At 50.8% G+C, this 20,875-nt stretch overlaps 1 protein-coding gene and 1 long non-coding RNA gene across 3 annotated transcripts; one reads left to right on the top strand and one right to left on the bottom strand.

Moving 5' to 3' along the window:
• The first annotated feature begins 2,389 nt into the window (after positions 1-2,389).
• LOC129137003 (uncharacterized) lies at positions 2,390-18,945 on the top strand. Its single transcript, XR_008539085.2, has 2 exons — positions 2,390-2,664; positions 10,828-18,945. It is a non-coding gene; the product is annotated as an uncharacterized LOC129137003 (long non-coding RNA).
• SERPINA5 (serpin family A member 5) lies at positions 8,365-20,018 on the bottom strand. Of its 2 annotated transcripts, none has more exons than XM_016925735.3 (5): positions 19,906-20,018; positions 13,431-14,066; positions 11,099-11,369; positions 10,514-10,661; positions 8,365-9,426 (listed from the first exon to the last, which is right to left on the bottom strand). In XM_016925735.3, exons 2-5 carry the CDS (start codon positions 14,047-14,049, stop codon positions 9,244-9,246), a joined length of 1,221 nt encoding a protein of 406 aa, XP_016781224.3. In that variant the 5' UTR covers positions 14,050-14,066; positions 19,906-20,018; the 3' UTR covers positions 8,365-9,243.
• Between the last annotated feature and the right edge of the window lie 857 nt (positions 20,019-20,875).

The raw sequence follows: 20,875 nt of genomic DNA, 5'->3' as shown, positions 1-20,875 counted from the left end.
CTACTAAAAATACAAAAAATTAGCTGGGCGTGTTGGCGGGCGCCTGTAGTCCCAGCTACTTGGGAGGCTGAGGCAGGAGAATGGTGTGAACCTGGGAGGCAGAGCTTGCAGTGAGCCGAGATCACGCCACTGCACTCCAGCCTGGGCGACAGAGTGAGACTCTGTCTCAAAAAAAAAAAAAAAAAAAAGACTGCTGCTTCTGCCGTGGGTTCTCTCTCTGTGTCCCCCTCTCTCTGTCCCTTACTCTCTCTGTCTTTCTCTTTTCCCCTCTATTTTGTGCTTTCTGTCTTTTGTCTCTCTCTTGGTCCTGGACATTCAACAACTGTCTGTGTCTCTGTCTCTATGTCTCTCTCTGCCTTTCTCTTTTTTTTCTCTCTCTTTTGTGCTTTCTCTCTATATCCTCTCTCGGTCCTGGACACTAAACAAACAAGCCTCTCTCTCTCTCTCTCTCTCTCTCTCTCTAAGTCACATTTGAGCAGCCCTGTGAGTAGCCCACATAGGGAGGAACTGAGACCTTCTACCAATAGCCCCACAAGTGAGCCTTCTGGGATTGCCCTGGCCAACAGCAATCCTGGATTCCTGACCCTCAGGAACTCTGTGAGATAATCATGGGCTATTTACTCTGCAGCAGTAGATGACTAACACATTCCACAGCTCCCGTCCTCTTGACTCTCAGGAATCATGGGAAGTGGGTAAGGAGGGAAATTTGAGGACTAAGTAAGAAAACCAGTCAATCTCATAATACAATCTGTGCCACATGGCTGACGCCTTACTACCTTCCTCCGCCTTCCTTCTACTTAAGCAAATCTGCCTCTCCTTCCCTCACTTCCGGAGGCCCAGTGACATAGATGATGGTCATCATAGCTGCTCTGTTCTTTATGCTTAACAGCACATGGAATCCACATGAACACCCACTGAGGCGGGTCCCATTACTCCCTCAATTTTAGATATGAGGAAACGGAAGTACAGGGAGGCGGAGCTCATTCCCAAGGCCTCACCACCACTGCTGGTAAGTGCCAAGCTGAGCCAGGATTCTGAACCAGGCAGGTTGGCTTCGACGTCCACCCTCGTTCCTTCCCTGCAAACACAGCTCCACTCCCAGCTGACCTGTGCCCAGCCTGGCCATGAAGACACAGTGACCCCAGAGATAAGGAGACACCCTCTGAGGTTGCCCAGCTGGGGAAGGTGGAGGCCTCCTGACTCCTCTGGCAGTCCTCTGTTCCAGCCCTGGAGGGAGCCTGGGTTTTGCATCAGAAATAACGGGCTTGCGTCCTGGCGGTGTGGATGATCACTTGTGCTTCTCTCCTCGCCAGGACACAGATAGGCTTCTGATTTTAGGGTCGAGGGGTTGTGCCTGCTGCGTTTTACCTGTGGCTCTGTCTTTATCAGAGGTCTCTGGTAACTAACATTTTGACCTGGGATTTTGACACAGGGGCCTCCTTGGCACCTGTCCTTAGCTACCCTCACATGGAGCATTGCCCCCAAATAACCCCCTTGACTTCCTCGCTTGCTCTTTTGCTCCTTCTCCTGCTCCTCACAGTCATTCAGCAAGCAGGAAGTGAGTGGGTGGTGCCTCTTCTCCTGGCTCAGCCTCCACCTCCTCTCGGGGCCCCCAGCGTGGGGCTGGGTCTCCCCCTCCACATCCCTACTCCCCACTACTGCTGCCCACGTGGGTCCCAGCCTGTCTGGCTGCACCCTCAGTGACCTCTGAGCTGGTACTTACTTCCACCCTCACCCCACCTGACTGTTTTCTACATGGCCACCAGGATATCCTTAAGAATATGAGTCCTTCAGGTTACTGGCCAGTTTGAAGCACCCCTACTGGCCTCCCAGTACCCTGAGGCCCAACCGCATCATCCCCAGGTCCAGAAGACCCTCCTTTCTGGACTAGCCCCACCATCTCTGCAGCTAGGTTGCCCAGGAGCAAAGTCCCCTAGGGCCGGACCCTCCCTGCAGAGCTCACCTTTGGCCAGGGGAGGGAGGGAGAGGAGCTCTAGGAAAACCTGCAGTAGAAAAGCCTCTTTGTTACTCCCAGGCTGGCTACTCCTGGCACAGGTTGCAACTTCCCAGACAAAACTGTGTGAGTCAGCTCCTCTGCAGTGAACAAGGCGACCTCACAGAATGTTCTGTCTCAGGCTTCAGTTTGATGCAATCATGGATAAGGCAATCCTTTGTTATGCTCCCGGCCCTCATATTATGTAGCAGGAAGCCTCCCAGGGTCCTTCCTTGTGGCCCTGACCCTCTTCTGACCCAAGCCCCAATCCCACTGCCAGTGCAGTGCCTGGACTTTACTGCTGTCCCTGGGACTTCCCGCATCTCTGCAGGGAAGGCTGTTGGCTTCTGGCCATCGGAGCAACTGCTTCTCAATCATCCCTGTTCCCTACAGGTAGAATTGTCAGATTTAGCAAACAGAAATACCTCACAATTCAAAGGCCATGGGTACTTTGCTAAAAAGTTACTCATTATCTGGAATTCCCACTTCACTGGGTGTATATGGCCAGTACTTCTCCGCCTGTGGGGCATGCCCAGCGCTTGTGTGTGGTAGGGGTCCCAAGCTCAAGGACTTACAGAGTCCTAGGCAGCAGCTGAAGACTTGTAGAGTCTGAGATATCAACGTGGGGACGAGCATGGGGAACTTGCCTGGGCGTGCGTGCTTGTTACCTGGTGAGTGCTCTGCAGCGATTGGAGGAATGAATACTTACATAGCTAAGAGCCTCTGGGCCTGTTCTAGGAGGAGTCTGAGGACCACCCTCAGGCACGAAAGCTAGGTGGGTGGCACCGCAGGGAGCAGGGGGAGTAGGGGAGTTCCTTGGGCCTGAGCGTCCGGGTCACAGTGCACTGAACAGGACAGTCCTGCCCTCTCTTGTACTGTAGGCGGCAAAGCACCAAAAATCTGTGTGCATTTGAATCCCGAGGGGGAGCTTAAAGACTCTGTGTCAAATATTCTGATTTATCTGATCAGGGCCAGGAATACGTATTTTTAACAAGCTCCTCAAGTAACGTTAATCAGAGTTTGAGAAACACTGCTATAGGGAGGTCTCAGGTCATAGCTTTTTTTTTTTTTTTTTTTTTTTGGCCTGGTCTCCCCTGAGCCTTCAATAACCCTGTAACATCGGCCTCATTACATTCATTCCCCCTGCATGGCCCGAGAGGTGGTCATGTGTGTGTCTGCTTGCGATCACCCAGCTTAGGATACCGGGCAGCAGAGACTCCACCCACTCTCCATCCCCACAGCCTTGTACCTTAACATTTGTGATGGATCAAGATAAGGATCATTTACCTTGATTATCCTGATCAAATCCACATGCTTCAGAGCAGCCCCTCTGGGAGAGGCTGGGAGAGAAACAGAGACTTCTGCTTAGTGGAGACACCGCTCTGGGGGTCCTGACTCAGGTTCTTCCTCTGTCCATCGGGGACAACAGGGACCACATCAGTGGGGCAGAGAGGGTTAAACGGGGTCGCGCAGGGAAAGTGCCTGCCCTCTCCCCACCCCAGCAGGCAATGGGTGCTCAGCTCAGCACAACCAGAGGTGGTAGCTGTGTTAGCCACCCAGAAGCCACAGTGCTCCAGGAGGCTGTGTGTGTGTGCACAGATGTGTGAGTAGCAATCCAGATGTGTGCAGGAACAGCTGGTTAACTGCACTCTGCATGTCTACATAAAAAGTCACCATCAGGAAGGGCGTGTGGATGCCCATACTAGGTTCTCCTGGGAGTCAAAAGTGTCTTGTGTCTTGTGTCTGTGGCTCCTGTGTGTGTTGTCACCTTAGAGCCCCTTACTCCCACCAAGGTGGTCTTGGAGAAGGGTGGCAGAGAAGGATCAGTACTGTAGACCTGCTCTAAGAACGCTGGAGAGGACTGGAGATGTCACCTGCTTCCTGTCCCCCAGCCCCTGCCCCAGGTGCCTCTCAGTTCACCTCTGCATTAACTCAGCCAATGTGCACAAAGGGCTTAGGCGAGTGTCAGACACACGGGACGCAGCCTCCAAGTGCTGCCTGTTATTATTACTGTTACTCCCATCTCAGCACCCTACTCAGTGTCCCTGTGGCCAAGGAAGGGATGGGCCTCCCACCCCACCTTCTCTTTCCCTCCTCAGCTGCTGCCACAGGCACCGTCTCTCAATTTTGTGCACAGCACTCCCCTTTTCCCACTTCTGAGACTCCCAGTGTCTACACCTGCTTGTCCCTCAGAACTCCGCTTCAATGGCACCACCTCAGGGAGCCCCTCAGGGCCCTGGCTGCGGAAGGTCCTCCCGATTGTCTCTCTTAGTGCCCCGTTTTCTTCCTTAACTGGTCTCCTGCTTCTGCCTTCGCAATTCCCAACCCCACTCATGTGCCCTCCCCTACTTGGCTGTTTTTCTTTTTGAAACATTTTCTTAAAAAAAGGGGGTGCAGCAAACCACCATGGTACATGTATACCTATGTAACAAACCTGCATATTCTGCACCTGTACCCCAGAACTTAAAGTATAATTTAAAAAAACTATTTTAAGACAGTTTTGGATTTACAGAAAAGTTATAAAAACAATACAGAGAGGTCCCATATACGCTCTCCCTGCTTCTCCTAATGTAAATGTGGACAGACCACAGCATGTTCCTCAGAACTGGGAAGTGGACATTGGTACAGCCTGGACTTACTTGGGTTTCACCAGCTCTCCCACTAACGTCCTTTTCTGTCCGAGGATTCTACATTGCATTTAGTCATCATGTCTGCTTAGTTTCCTCCGGCCAATGACGATTTCCCAGGATTTCCTTGCCTTTCAAGACCTCGACACTTTTAAGTAGGAGTGGTGGGCTATTTTGCCAAATGTCCCCGAACTTGGGATTGGCTGTCATTTTCTTGTGATTAGACTGAGGTTCTGGGTTTGGGGGAAGATCCCACCAAGAGGAGGCAGCCTGCTCATGACGCCATATCGAAGATAATAAGATGTCAGCACTGCTCACAGCTGGCGATGCCAACCTCGATCCCTTGGCCAAGATGGTGTCTGCCGGGTCTTTTGGCTGAGATGTCGCCATGTTCCGCTTTCTGTGCTCCATTTAGATGACAGCCTCATTCCACAGTACTTGTCATCAAGTGACATGCAATCCATTTTACTTTTCTGTTTTATTCTTCATTCTTTTTCATTATGTTATCTTGCCACATTATAATGTCTCCTCTACAAGGGCAGGGATTTTTGTTTTCTTCATTTTTCTTCAGCACTTGGAACAGTGCCAGGCACACAGTGGCCATTCAGTGAATATCTGTGGATGGATGAATTGTTGTCATCATAGTTTGTAGTTCTGTTTATTTGTTTACCTGGTTATTGCTGGGGTCAGTGTCTGCCAGGCTCACTCCTATCATTGTGCTTGCACTAGCTCCATGCCTGGATTTCCACTAGGCAACCCAGGAATAGCCTTTGGATGGATGAGCTAAGTAAGCCCCACAGTCAAGTGTAGGCTGGCCATGGCTGTTCACTGTGGTGGGAAGTTCTTCCCCCGAAGACCAAGGTCATTTTTTTAAAAAATCTGAGTCTCTGCAGGGAGAGGTGGGAGAAGGCGTCCTGGGCCCTAACCTTGTATTACTTCTCTGCATTCTGATTACAGCTCACAAGAGGAACTTTTAGAATCCATATGGCTAGAGAGGAAAATAATGGTGGGCTGTCTAAGAACAAGAATGATCTTGGCAAGAGCTGCAAAAACTCAAAGGGCAGAGGGGGGCTGAGTGTGGCCTCTGCTGCAAGTCACTGATGCGTTTCATGCATTGAAGCACCGTGCTGGGGGTCATTGCAGCCTGTTTAACTCAGCATTTCTTTCTTCTTTTTCGTTTTTGCAGCCTGTTCAACTCAATTGTCACACTTTCCTGGGTGCACAAAATGGTAGAGGAGTTCAGAGAAAGATCGACAGAAAGAGAGAAAGAATGAAGTTCTGAGAGGTCAGGACATTTTTTTGTACAAAGGAGGATGCCAAGCTGGCTTTGAAGCATGAAAAGGACCTCCCAGACAGTGGATGTGGGAACAGGTGTGGGACTTCCAGGCAGACAGACCGACTGGAGACGAGTGTGATGTGATGAGCTGTGGAGTGTAGGGGATGTCACAGGACATCACTCTGGATGGATGGCTGTTCCTGGGGTGTCCACTGGGAACCAGGCATGGCACTAGTGCAGCTGTAATGATAAGAGTGAGCCTGGCTGAGTTGCGTCCTCCCAAAATTCATACACTGAAGTCCTAACCCTCAATATTTCAAAATGTGACTGTATTTGCAGATAGAGCCTTTAAAGAGGTTATTAAGTTAGAATGAGGTCATTGGGGGGCCCTAATCCTATAAGACTGGTGGAGATGAGGAGAGGAGAGGAAGTTAGAACTCAGGCACATGCAGAGGAGGACCATGTGAAGACATAGGGAGAGGAGAGCCACCTGCAAACCAAGGGGAGAGGCCTCAGGGAAACCAGCCCTGCACTTGCCTTGATCTTAGATTCAAGCTCCAGAATCAAGCTTGAATCAATTTCAGCAACGCTAGCAAATCAATTTCAGCAAATCTACTGCAGCCTCCCAGACGAGGACACTGTTTTGGCAGCCCCAGCAAATTAATACAGTGGCTGTGAATGAGGGTCCTCAGGGGAGTAGTCAGGCCTATATGTGACCGTGACCTGATTTTACCTTGCAGGTGAGCTCGTTCCATGGGAGGGCCTGGTGGGTTTTGGAGAAGCATCTGTGGATAGAGGTGAGCGTCCTAGGAGGGCTGCATGGAGGCAACTACTCATGTGCAGACAGGAGGGTGAGGGAGAGAAAGGGTCCAGGGGACACTTGGAATGTGGAATGGATGACCAAACTACCCTGAAATTGGGATGAAAGAGATCAGACAAAACACTGACCTCCCATTTAGGATCTCTGTCACTGAACCGCCGGCACGGCCACCTCCCTCCTCCTTTCCTCCACATGCCCTGTGCAGGCCCAGACTGAAGTTCTGTGGGGACCCATACACTCCATGGCTCACCACATCACGCTCGTCTCCAGCCAGTCCCTCGGCCTGGAGGTCTCATTCCTTTCCCACATCTGCTAGGTGAAGTCCTTCTCACGCTCCAAAGCCATCTTAGTGTCCCTTCATCCACGAAAACCTGACTCCTCAGAGGTTCATGCTGTCTGTCCATCTCTCTCTGAGCTGCTCTACCACTTTGTGCACCCAGGCTTATGTGACAATTGAGTTAAACAGCCTGCGATGACCCCCAGCACAGTGCTTCAATGTGTGACATGCAGCAGAGACCACAGTGAGCCCACCCCCGACCCCCCACACAGGAGCTGCTTTGTGACTGTTTGCTGAGTAAAGTTTGGACAGTGCTGGACGTTGACCTTCTGTGTGAGACACAGACAGGGCTTCCCTGTGACCTTGGACTGGCTGGGTAAACTCCAGAGAAATATTTGCCAAGACAGGCAAGGCATGATGCAAGGGAAAGCACACAGGAGTGCATGACCCCACGAAGGGGCCCCGTCGTGAAGAGCCACCCTGAGCCCACAGCACAACTGCAGAGAAATGTCTGAGTCTGATTGCTGCCATCTGCCCTGCCACCAGCCCGCACATGTGCGATCTGGGCTCTCAGACCCTGGGCCCTCACTGTCACCAGTGTGGGACCCTGGGAAAGCACTTATGTTATTGCCTGTAAAATGGGAACAATAATAGAACTTGCTGGGTTGTCAAGGGATGGGTGATATCACAAGTGCAAAGCATCTGTCATGGGCTGGTGCATGGTGGGGGCTCAGTACTTTGGGGGATGGACAAGGTTTGGAGTCCTGACCTTATTACCTCTAGTAGGCACTCATCTCTGATACAGTCCAGACTCTAGAATCAGAGGGTGGGGCACAGCCTTATGGAAGCATGCTTAGAACATGCAGGGTGGGGTGAGCAGGCGCACAGAAAATCAGACTTGGGTGCAACAAAGGACTCACTCACCCATTCATTCCATTCTTGAGTATCTAATCCTCTTCATTTGGCACATGAGGAAACACATGGTGCTTGGTGAAGGGAGGGAGGGAACTTACCTGGCTCATGGGGGAGCTGGTGCCTGAGATGCCCCTGAATGAAGTTTCTGCTCCTGGTCATCTCTCCTCCACAGCACAGAGCACAGGACTGAGTGTAGGCCTCTTGGTCGCACTCCCCCCGCCAAATTCTGGCTGCACCACTTAGAAGATATGTGGCTGGGTAAGCCACCTAGCCACTTCAAGCCTTGCCTTTCCCATCTGTGAATAACAGATGGGATAACAGTGGTGCCTTTCTTCATGGGAGTCTTATGAGGGGCAAATGCGACCATCCAGGTGAAGGGCCAGGCACCCGGCCTGGAGCATGGTAAGCTATCAATGTCACCATTCCCAGAGCTGCCTCCATAAAGACAGTTATAACCAGTGTTTGCAAAATGCTTTATTGTTAATGCCAACATAGAATTCAAAAAGTTAGTCATTGGCACCTGCAACTGATACTCTACTATTTGCAAAAGGCTTCCCTTCTTCCACTCCCAGCCAGGCCCATCAGATTATAACTATATCCACAAAATGATATAATCAATCATTAAATGGGCCATTTCCACCTTGATATCCAGATGTTTTTCTTAAAGGATGAATGGCACTTGAGTGTATTGAAATCAACCACGAATGACAGGGCCCACCCCAGCCTTTCTATATGATTTCAGGAGTTCTTGGGTCACAGCAAGAATCTGATCCTTGTATACAGAGGGAAACTGAGGTCCAGAGAGGGAAAGTGTTGTCCCAATGTCACACAGCACGTTAGGACTGAAACAGTAGCCCCATTTCAGACTCCCATTCCAACATTTTTCCCATGCAGGATGAATTGACAGTTGTTGCTGCTGATAAGTGTGGGACCAGCCTTGGACCTGTGCTTCCTGGTGGCCCTCATCCACTGGAACATCCCTCCTACTGAGCTTTGTGGCACTGAGCTGGGCATCAAGGGCCAGGACTCTGGACCTCTCTTTGCCACTACCATGCTGGTGAACTTGAGCAAGTCATCCAGCCTCTCTGGATCTCAGTGCTAATCTTCATTGATGAATAGTGACGGCAAGATTGAATGTTCTCCACATTTCCCCAAGGCACCTGTGTGTTGCAGTCGTGTGGGTGGAAGCAATCATCATAGAGTAATATTATTTGTAATGCCTCATTAGTCAACTAAACCTGTGTAAATCACTAGCTACCAGCATACAGATGGGCCATAGCATAGCCCCCTTCATCTCCCACCCTGAGGCCTGTAGATTTCAGGAGAAGCCCCACCTCAGGGGCGGTTCACTTTGCCAAGGAAGAGGATGTTGTTATCCACAATGAACATCAGAAAGGGCCTGTTGAACACTAGCCTCTGAGAGTTCAGGCGGGCCGACCTGAAAGTGAAGATTGTCCCCGTGGCTGCCGCTGCTCTGGTTCCCGACTCGTCCACCTCCACCACAGCTTTGTGCACCACCTGCAGGGGAGACAACAGGCGTCACCAGGCCACCAGGGGCGGGTGAAGTCATCATAGCAAATGGCAAAGCTTCTGCCTATGGGCATCAACCTCTAAGTATCTGTTCAACTGAGCCATGGAGCAAGTAGGAAATGGAACAATGGAGCAGCTACTCTGCCCCAGGCACTGTGCTGGGGGGTGACTTCGCATGTGTCTGTCATTGAATTCTCATGGCATCTTTGAGCAAGGCGTAATTCTTCAATTTTATAGAAGAGAGAAAGGAAGCTCAGAGAGTCAAGTATTTTTTGGAGATCACATAGCTAGGAAGTGCCTTCTTAGTTTTGATTGTTTAAAACAGGACTCCTTAACTCAAGGAACAGTGGTGGATATGGCTTCCCATTACATGAAGGATAAGACACAAAGTGAAACTTTCGCTACTTGTGGGAAAAGAGAGGGAGAGGGAGAGAATAGAATAGAATAGAATAGAATAGAATAGAATAGAATAGAATAGAATAGAATAGAACAGAACAGAACAGAATAAAGGAGTGGAGTGCAGTGGAGTGGACTGCAATGGAATGGAGTGGAGGGGAGAGGAGTGGAATAGAATAGTAGAGAGTGGAGTGGAGTTGACTGCAATGGAATGGAATAGAATAGAGTAGAATGGAATGGAATGGAATAGAATAGAATAGAGTGGAGTGGAGTGGAGTGGAGGAGTGGAATGGAGTGGAGTGGAAGAGTGGAGTGGAGGAGTGGAATGTAGTGGAATGGAAGAGTGGAGTGAATGAGTGGAGTGGAGGAGTGGAGTGGAGGAGTGGAGTGGATGAGTGGAGTGGAGTGGAGGAGTGGAGTGGAGGAGTGGAGTGGAGATGTGGAGTGGAGGAGTAGAGTGGAGTGGATGAGAGGAGTGGAGGAGTGGAATGGAGTGGAATGGAATAGAGTGAACTGGAGTGGAGTGGAGTGGAATTGAATAGAGTGAACTGGAGTGGAGTGGAGTGGAGTGGAGTGGAGTGGAGTGGAATGGAATGGAATGAAATGGGGTAGAGTAGAATAGAAAGAATAGAACAGAATAGATCTCGGGAAGCAGATGCATAGGAGCTTCTGAACCCACCTCAGACACCTGGATATTTGAGTGGTTGCTGATGCCGGACAGATCAGCATGGGAGGTGAAGACGTTACTGATCCCCAGATTGGGGAGGACTTTCTCCAGCTGATAGGAGCCCTCAATGGAGAATTTGGGAAGGTAAAGCTCGAGCTGCCTGGAAAGGGAAAAGGAGCTTTCTTAGACTGTTCTGGGGCATTGGCACACTGAGCCTCACCCCTTGGCTTCATAATGCACTGGATTCTTAGTTTTGATGGTTTTAAAAAAGGACTCCTTAACCCAAGGAACAATGGTGGTTATGGCTCCTCTGGTCTCTTTTCTAGGATGAGCCTCCCCTTGCTCTGGACTTGGACGTGGGCTGCCCAGAGGTCTCTGCCCACTCTGGCACCACCCTAAGGAACCCAGTTTCCAGCTCTTGTCCCTCCAACTGGGCTAGGCCCCCAGGACCTGGATGTCAAAGGATGCCTCTGGGCCTGGAGGCAGCTCCTTGGCTGGGTGAGTCCTTCCCACCAGTGCTGTGTGGCCCTGGTAGGGCGTGTGTGTCTCCCTGGGGCTGTGTGGGGTTAGGCTGGCCCTGGGGTAGTCTGAAAGTACCTCTTTTTGAACATCTTAAGCCACTTCCTCAGCGTTTTCTCACTCAGTCCATTCTCCACCTGCTGCATCTTTCCCTCACTGGGGAGAATGAACAAAGCCGTGGCATTGCCTTGGTAGGGGACCCCCACCACCCTGCAAGAGAGGTTCCGGTCCAGGAGGTAGTGATACTGATCCTCGCGGCTCATCATGGGTACCCGCACCACAGTCTCCGAGGTCACGTAGAAGTCTTGCTCTTGGGTGCCTTTGTGGTTGAAGCTTGTCTCCCACTTAGCTAAAGATGAAAAAAGGGAAAAATGAAAAAGAATTTTGTGTCAGAATTAGAAATTCTCAGCTGCAAATAAAAGGAGTGAAGACAGTAAAGATAGCCAGCAGAGACCATCTTTATGGCAGCCTCAGAGCAGTGACTGTTGAACTTCTTGAATATGAAGGCAAGTCTCTTTATAACATTGGGCACATTCTTGGACTTTTCGTGGGACTTTTCCTTCCACATTTGCAAAACAAGGAGGTTGGTTTTCACATCTTCAGAGGCCCTGGACCCCTGATGTTCTCTGATTCTCTAACGTTTTACTCAAGACCAAATCTCCAAGTGAAGAGGGTGAAAAATGTGGCTGGCTGTGAATGCTACCTGATATCTGGGTGAGCTTCTCTGTTTGCACTTTCATTCCAATATTTTGATTTAAATTTTAGAAAGAAGTTAGTATGGATCCTGGAAATGAATGGTTTTTCCCATTGGGAAGTCTTCAATGACCCTTCTCTGACCTTCCTATGGGAATTTCTGAACAAAACGCTACAAGTGATTGTTTCCAACTTCTTTTTATTTTATTTTATTTCTTTTTTCTTTCTTTCTTTCTTTTTTTTTTTTTTGAGATGGAGTCTCGCTCTGTGACCCAGGCTGGAGTGCAGTGGCGCAATTTTGGCTCACTACAGCCCCCACCTCCCAGGTTCAAGTGATTCTCCTGCCTCAGCCTCCCAAGTAGCTGGAATTACAGGCGCCCACCACCATGCCTGGCTAATTTCTGTATTTTTTTAGTAGAGATGGGGTTTCACTATGTTGGCCAGGCTGATCTCGAACTCCTGACCTCAGGTGATCTGCCCATCTCGGCCTCCTAAAATGTTGGGATTATAGGCGTGAGCCACCACGCCTGGCCTGTTTCCAACTTCTTAATTGTTATCGAAGGAAGACCCCAGTCAATACCGTCCTTAGCTTATTTCCCAGCTGCCCTCAGCAATCTGGTGTAATGGGCACTGCCCTGCACCAGGGGATAGGAAATCTCAGAGTCCAAGTTCGACACTCACTGCTGTGGTCTCAATGTTTGTGTCCCCACATTGTTCATATGTTGAAACCTAACCCCCAAGGTGGTGGTATTAGGACAGGGGGCCTTTGGGAGTTGATTAGGTCATGGGGGTGGAGCTGTCATGAACAGGATCGGTGTCCTTACAAAAGAGACCACAGAGAGCTGCCTTCCTCCTTCGAGCAAGGATATACTAAGAAGGCACTCTCTATGAACCAAGGAATGGGCACTGCATCTGCCAGTGCCTTGATCCTGGACTTCTCAGCCTCCAGAACTATGAGAAATATATGTTTGTTGTTGCTAAGCCACCCAGTTTACGGTATTTTGTTATAGCCACCCAAATGGCCAAAGATACTCACGATCTGTGACCATAGGAAGGGGAGGTGTTAACAATTTACCTTCCTTCGCAACCCTTCCCACCCTCTCCTCTCCTCTCTTCTCCTCTCTATCCACTCTTGCTTTCCCCAGGGTCAGCAACTGGCAGGAGCTGCAGAGGCGAGCAGGAATGCTTACAAGGAGTGTCGGGGAGATAAGCAGAGGTCAGCTCTTGCTGAGGAGTCAGGAGGAGGCATTTCAGAGGAACAAGCATTTGTCTGAGGGAGTCTTGGCCTCTATGAGGGCAGAGGGGCCAGGATCTGGGGGATATGGGGGACTGGGAAATGCCCTTTAAGCCCTTCTGGGGTCTGTGTCCTGCCCTGAGTGGCTAAGGTGTTGGTGTCTTTGCCATGGTGGCCACAATGGGTTCATGCTTCAGAGCCTGTATGAAAGCTGGGGCTTCAGATGTCCCCAGGGGCCCAAAGACAGCAACCAGCTCTTCCTCCATGGAGGAAACAGCATCTCAGCCTCACTAATCCCATCCACAGCAAGAAGGCATTCATCTTACCTTCTCTGGCTGCTTGTTTACTTAATTTTTCTCAACAGGCACCCAAAAGAACTTAATGTACTCCCCGTCTTTTATGTATGTGAGGGAATTGGGTATTCTTTAGATAAAAGCAGCAGAAAAGCCAAAGAAAGTGCAGGTTTGGGCCCAAGGGCCTTACCTTTAAAGAAGATGTAATTCACCATGATCACGACCGCATTGCTATCGAGGTTCTTAAGCAAGTCCACAATCTTGCCCTTCGTTTGCTTTGCCACATAATCATTGATCTGCTTCATGGCCCCTGCAGAGTCCCTAAAGTTGGTGGGGAAAGTGTCTGCCAGGTACAGCGTCTTCATGGCACTTACGAAGGTGTCCTGCAGGTCCACCACCAGGTCGGTGAAAAGGGCGTTGCCGAGGCTCAGCTGGAAGCCATCTCTGGGCTGGTTGAGTTCCTGAAGGAGCTGCTGAAAGCCTCTGTGCAGCTCCTCCTCTGAGCTTTTCTGGAGGTTGAGGCCCAGACCCTCCAGGATCTGCATCTTTGTGCTGGACCCAGCCCCCAGGGAGAGCATGGCCAGGCTCATGGAGATGCTCACAGGGGAGAAGAAGATGTTCTGGCTGGGGGCAGCGGAAGCCAAGGCCCTGTAGAGGTCGAAGGTAAAGTCCCTTCTGCTGCTGGGGGCCACCGTGGCACCTACATGGAGGTCCTCGACTCTCTTCTTCATCTCCCGGGGGTGGTGGCGGTGAAGGGAGGCCCCCTGAGGGCTGAGAAGCACCAGGCACAAGAGGAGGAAGAGCTGCATGGTGGCTGTTCTTTGTTCTGAAAGGGAAAGAAGGTGTCCTCAGAGAGGGGTGGAGCTGGTCCAGGTGCTGACTTTCCAGAGATGTCCCCACCCAACACTCAATGGGTATGTTTCGTCCATTCAGCTTCAAAGAGAAGGGATGGCACCCCCAAGACTGGGCATGAGGGTTTACACAGGGTGGCAGTGGCTCGAGGACAAGATTTAGGGATGACGGGGAGAGGAAGGAGGGAGAGGAGGTGCAGACCCAAGGCAGGGGTCTGGCTGCCAGGGCAGGAATCCTGTCTACCCATCCACATCAAGGGACACATTTTGGAGGATGGGATATGGAGGGAGAGGGTTCCCTCTGCTCTGCTCTGTCTCATCAGCATCTCGAGGTTACCAGGGAACTAAGCTGCTTCCATGTGAGCTTCTGGCCTTCACTCTGGTGTCCTGGTTTGGCACATGGCAGGGCACTGTGGTCCTTCTATGAACTCAGACCAGCTACATGCCTGGGACCATCAGCACTGCTGGCCTTGCCCTGTTCATTCAGCAAACGCTGAGTGAGTGTCCACCCTGGGGTAGGCAGAATACCAGTATGCAAACTGTCCCCTTCTCCTTCCCCCAGGGGCTGCTCCATGCCACCCTTGTCCCACAGAGAGACACCTTCCCCTCCTAAAGGAATTCTGCCTGAACCTCTTCATGTGGACATCCCCACCGTCCTCCTGTTCTGGCTGAATTGTGCCCCCAAAATGCATATGCTGAAGTCCTTACCTTCAATACCCCAGAATGTGACTATATCTGGAGACAGGGCTTTTAAAGAGGGAACTGAGTTAGAATGAGGTCACTAGAGTGGGCCCCAACCCAATATGACTACGTCCTTATGCAAAAATTAAAAAGAGGAGATCAGGATAGAGACATGCACAGAGGGAAGACCAGGTGAAGACAGGGAGAAGGCAGCCACCTGTGAGCCAAGGAGAGGGGCCTTGGAAGGAACAAATCCTGCTGGTGCCTTAATCTCAGACTTCCAGCTTCCAGAGTTGTAAAGAAAGAAAGTTCTGTTGTTGAAGCCCCCTAGCCTCTGGGACTTTGTGACGGCAGCCCATGCAGGCAAAGACATCTTTTCATCTTCCAGATAAGGAGGCACTCATCTTTGTCTCTAGCGCTTCTCAGGGAGGCCTTTGTGGGGTCTCCCATCACTCCTGACGTGGCCTTCGCCTTCAGTCCTCCTCTTCCTCCCTCCACTTCACCCAAGAGCCGTTCCTGTGCCCATGCCTCCCCATCTGGCTACGGGTAGAAGTCTTGCCTCCTCCCTCCGCAGTAGGAAACAGCCCAGGCTCTGAAGCCGCTGCCTGGGTTCAAATCTCAGCCCTGCTGTGTCCTTGTAGTGTGATTTTGGGCAAGTCAGTTACACCTTGAGCCACTGCTCCATAACTGTAAGATAGTGATAATAACAGCACCTACACCATGGGGTGGTTGGGGGCACGTGCTATGGAAGTGTGAGCAGTAGGCATGGCAGTTTCTGGCAAAAGCCCCATCTGAGGCCTCCATATTCTCAACTGTACCATAGGGTACATGCTTTACACACACACACACACACACACACACACACGTGTGAGCCTGACAGCACCTGGGCCGGCTAATTACCAGGTGCAGAGGGCCTGCCTGGCTTCTGATGTGAGCTTTGCCCTGTGTGTCGCCTTGGAGGGAATCCCTTTCCGCTGGGCTGTCTCCATGGGCACAATGTCATCAGTGACCCCAGATCCCCACCAGGCAGGGGCAGCCTGTCACAGCATCCCATGACCCAATTAAAACCAAACTCCAAAGGGCCCCAAACAGCTGGGTGGGAAATCCCTTGCAGAGTGGCCGTGGGGCTCAGCAGCGGACAGAGAATGGTCTCAGGAATTGGGCAGGCTTGGACTGCAGGCCTGTCTTTAAGTGAAGTTGAATAGCTCCAGCAGGTCACCCTTGCCAGCCCAGCCTCCAAATTGTGCCCTGAGCTCCCTCCGAGAAGGAGGCTCATGTAGAAGTTTCTGCCTGCAGAATCGAACCCGGCACCAAACCCAGCAGCCACAGCAGTTGGGCGCATTGCCCGCACCCTCTTTCAGGCACTGTGCCAACTCCTTCAGCCCTGCACCACCCAAAAAGGTACATCTTGCTGCTAGCTCTATTTTACAGATGGGTAATCCGAGGTTCAGAGAGATGGAGTCGCTTGCTAACACTGGCAAAGCTTGGACTCAGACTCGGTTATCACTCCGACTCTGCAGAGTCCTGCCTGCTCTGCAGAGTCCTGCCTCCTCTTTTCCTGGCTGCATCTTCCTGATTTTGAAATCCCTGACTTAGTAGCCACCAACAATAGCCCTAATCTGCAGATAATGAGTGAGCAGAGTCTGGGCTTCCCCCCACCGACACTCCCTACCTGTTCCCACCGTGGCACTTGCCTGGAGAGCTTTGAAGGACATGGGTGGGTGCTTTAATCTCCGGCTTCTCTAAATGAGTCTATTTTACAGCACAATATGGTCCCTCCTGCCAAGGGTTGGAACCAGCCATGTATGGAGATGCTGCTAAAGAAACAATGTGACTCAACCCCCCGCAGGGTCACACTGAGCTGATAATTTCGAGAACAGCTTCAGAAGCAGGGGAGTTTCCTTATTGGATACAGCCCAGGGGCAGCTGACCAGAGAGTCTCAGTGAGGCCCTGGCCTCCATTCTCCCATCTATGCAGCTACTAGGTCACCCTGGGCAAGGCTTACCCCCTCTGGGCCTCAGTTTCTTCATCTGCAGTCTGCCATGTGTTGTGGACACCCCCTTAAGACCCCGCTCGCTGCCAAGCACTAGAGATCCGATGGGGAGGAGCTGCTTCTCCGGGTGTGCACTGAGTCTCCCCCAGGATCTGTTTGGAGAGGGCCCCAGATTCACTTAGGCTCTCCTGGGCTACATGTTTGAGACCCAGAAATCTTGCTCCCTCTGGGCCAACTCTCTCTACTTTTCAGTAAAACCACTAATTATTAAAGACATACTAGACACTCCATAAATATTACTATGTTTAACCTTCACCAAAAGTAAGCTGTCTATTTTACAGAGTTTTCCAAAAGTAAACTCACTCTATTTTACAGATTGAATAGACTGAGGCTAAGTGAAATGGAATAGCTTGTTTCAGCTACTGAGTGATGGAACCGGAATTAAAATCCAGGTTCCTCTGACTCGTGCACAGCCTGTCTCTGAGTGGCTCTGAGGAGTGATACCTCGTTCCTCCTCGACCTCACCTCCTGGTATCCCCAGGCGGTTCACCTGCATTAGCTCATTTATACTTCTCTACAACAACATGGAGTTAGTATCATTATCCTAACAGTGCAGAAGAAACAGAGGGTCAGAGAGGTCACTTCAAGAGGCAGTGGAGTCCTCAGTGCTTGTTTTACGTTTCTTAGTTTCAAACCCAGGGTTTGCCATCGCACTCTTGGGCCTCTGGTGGAAATATACGGCTTTGACAGAGACAGGTGAAGCCCTGGGAGCCTCCCATCCCCTAGACCAGCCTCTACTGAGTGCTTTGAAAGCTTGGTTGGTTTGCCCCTCTCCTGGTCCCTGGCTTTAGTGTTTCTGCAGAGGGAAGACAGAGGATCAGTCATGTTCATCTGTCATCTCAGGCCAAGGTGAATTGAGGTGGGAGGTGGTGGGGATGTGATGGGTAGGCCCTGGTCAGTCTTCCCGCTGGCCCCCCACCATCCCTGAAACCCAAATCTGCTGACTGATATTTCACGTGTTGGGCAGTGAAGTCCTGCCCAGTTCTACCCTGGACTTAGCTGTGGGAACTGTGTTAGTGAGGACGGTCTGTCCAATATCTTCTAATTACAAAAAGGGATGTGAGGCTTGGAGCCCAGGCAGAGATGAGAGACAAAGTCACAGCTTCCCCTAGATCCTAAAGACCCAGGAACAGAACTTCCCAGAAGAAGTAATCTTGACTTCCTGTTCCACTCCAGCCCATCAGCAAGGCTTGTCCGTTCTATCTCCAAAACAGGTCTTAAAGCTGCCGCCTCTCCCTGGCTTTCTCACTGCCCCCAGTGGAAGCTCCCACCATCTCCCCCAGGGCTACCCCAGCAGCTTCCTTTCTTTGCCCTGCAAGGCTTTCTATATACAGCATATAAAAGAATCTCCTTCAATCATAAATATGGTCACAGCGCTTCCTCGCCTAAGAAACTCATGGCCAACTCCTGTGTTTCAGATAAATGCTAAACTTTGATTTGTGCTCTAACCCACTAGGGCTGCTGTGACCTGGCTGCACCTGGCCTGGACCTGCTCTGCCCTGGATCACGTGATACCCCCAGGCTCACTCTTCTTTTCCCAGTTTCTCAACCACAGCAAGTTCTGTCCTAACTCTGGGCCTTTGCATACCTTCCCTCTCTACTGGAACCCTCCCCCAACCTTTCTCACTGAGGCCAACTTCTGCATAGGCTGCAGGCCTTTGCTTAAATGTCACTTCTTTGCAATACCTTATCACACTGGACCTTTTCCCCTTCCACGGCTATTCTCTGGAACGGTCCCTTGACTCTTTCTCTCAAAGCTCTTTCAATTACACATGTGCCTTTATATATGCATTTGTCATTGACATTTTTCATTCCGGCCTCTCTCTCCATGGGACCCTCATTTGTGCTGCTCTCACCTTCAAGAGCTTGCAGTCATGAGAGATGCTCCATAAACCTTTGTAGAATGAATGAATGAATGAACTGACCCGTCTCCTTCTCTGTAATTCAGAGACGTTAGACTGCAAGCTGGACCCTGAACAGTGGAAAAAGCCAGGCTGGCCACCCAGAGCTGAGCTCTCCCCGCCCCGGGGCTCACTTGCCAGGTGACCTTGAACAACTCCCTCCCTGTCTCTCAGCTCTGGCTTCCTATTATTTCTTTATTAAAACCACTTGATTGAGACATGACTGCTATTCATAAAGTTGCACATATTTAATGTCTATAACCTGACAAGTTTGGAGGTGAGTCTACATCTGTCACTTATCATCACTGTCAGCACCATGAACACGTCCGTTACCTTCAGGCATCTGCCGCCTGTATTCTTCACGCTTCGGTTTCCTGATCTATGAGCAAGGACACTGGCCCAAGGAAGCAGTTTGCTCTTGTATTGCTGCATATCTGGCCAAAAGCCCTACCTTCAGAAAAACTAAAAATTCTGCTTACTTTATTTCTACATTTTGTTCATTTAACAAACTGCCAAATGGTTACTGTCTCTCATGAGCAGCTGTCATGACCAGCCTGGGTGGCAGCCTCCAGGCAAGATGCCCTTATCTCAGGGAAGCAGATAATATTGGATCATTGTTCCTGATTTCTAAAGACTCCAGGCACAGAAAACAATAGAAGCTGCCACTTACTGAGCACCTCCTATCCAGCCGACATTTTGTCCCCATGGCCTTATTTCAGGGTCTCTCAACCTTGATCCTGTTGACCTTTTGAACAGGATGATGCTTTGTGATCTTGTCCTGGGCATTGTGGGATCATCAGCAGCATCGCTGGCCTCTAGATGTCACTAACCCCCACCCCCCTTCCAGTTGTGGCAACCAAATGTGTCTGCAGACATGGCCAGATGTGCTGAGTGAGAGCACCCGCTGTATTTAATCTTCAGTCACACCATCCAGAGGGTGTAATTATTTCCATCTTACCTATGAGGAAACGGAGGCTCTGCCAGAGTTAGTGTGGAGCATAAGGTCACAGAGCTCGGGGGACCCACTCACCTCTGCTGCCTTGGATACCTGAAACTGCAGAGATGAGACTCCTTCAGAGCTTTGCAGCCCCCAAACCCCAAAACTCTAGAGTCAATCCTCTCCTCACCTCACATGCCCTCAAGCCCTTGGGACCTCCCGTTGCGGCATCGGTACTTACTGTGTCCCGTAGCTGAGCGTGCACACAGTGGAGGTGGCAGTCCCTCGGGCTCAGAAAGGGCAGAGGGCTGGCTGGATTGCAGCCAGCATTTGTCACTGACCACAGCCGGCCCTGTCTCCACCCCTCCCTGGCCCCGCCCCGGGACAGCCCCTTCCTTTCCTGGCAGGTTTCCAGGCAGCAGGCCTGCCTGCAGAGGCAGCTGCCTGATCCCGAGGCTTTGACCACGATGCGCACTCGCTGCCCCTGAAGCCTTACGCCACCAGCTGGGCCATCATTTTCCTGGAATGGCATGGGCACTCCTGAGAGACAAGACCAAAGAGCCTCCCTATTGTTGGCATTCCAGAGACAGGGAAAGGGACAGCTCTACCAAACCCTCTCTTTTTCCAGGTTCTATTCCTTGGTTTTCTGCAGCTAATTTCTTGTAGATTAGGGGGGGCATATGCTTGAACCTGAGAGCTCCCCACAGGCCTGCTATGCTGACTGGGTCATAGATCCCAACAGTTAGATTCTAGTGGAAATGAGAGGGATTGAGAGTCTCACCATGCCTGCAATGAATGGGTCACTGTAGCCAAGCCTGTGATTGCACCAATCACTGAATTGGGGCTCAGAAGAATGAAGGGAATTTTCAAAGTCATGCATTTAATTAGGGGCAGAGTGGGGTTGGTGCCTAGGTGGCTGACTCCCAGGCCAGTGCTTTTTGCTGAGAAAGGAGTGGATTCAGGATTTCTATGGGCTTGGGTAGATTCTCCCTTTCTACTTTGAAATCCTGGTTCCCTAACTCAGCCATACACTCTTAAGAGCATTTCCAAGACACCGGTGCAGAGTGCTTTCTCAAGCCTGGTTATGTTTCTAAGGTCCCCTTGCCTGGGGGACATGGTGTGTTGTGCATGGCCATGATCATGGAAGGTTGTGTGGCTGCAGGTGGGGTGTGGAGTTGGTAGAGCAAATCAGAGGTAATACCTGGAAAGTG

Source organism: Pan troglodytes, chromosome 15, assembly GCF_028858775.2.
Source record: "Pan troglodytes isolate AG18354 chromosome 15, NHGRI_mPanTro3-v2.0_pri, whole genome shotgun sequence".
NCBI lineage: Eukaryota > Metazoa > Chordata > Mammalia > Primates > Hominidae > Pan > Pan troglodytes.
Note: the sequence above shows the minus strand (reverse complement) of the source record. Positions and strands in the feature narration are given on the sequence as shown.

Coding starts and splice junctions, on each gene's coding strand:
- SERPINA5 (XM_016925735.3), bottom strand. CDS start 14,049: ATGCAGCTCTTCCTCCTCTTGTGCCTGGTGCTTCTCAGCCCTCAGGGG. Junction 11,370..13,430: donor GAATTACATCTTCTTTAAAG/GTAAGGCCCTTG, acceptor TTTCATCTTTAG/CTAAGTGGGAGACAAGCTTC. Junction 10,662..11,098: donor CTTAAGATGTTCAAAAAGAG/GTACTTTCAGAC, acceptor TTCCCTTTCCAG/GCAGCTCGAGCTTTACCTTC.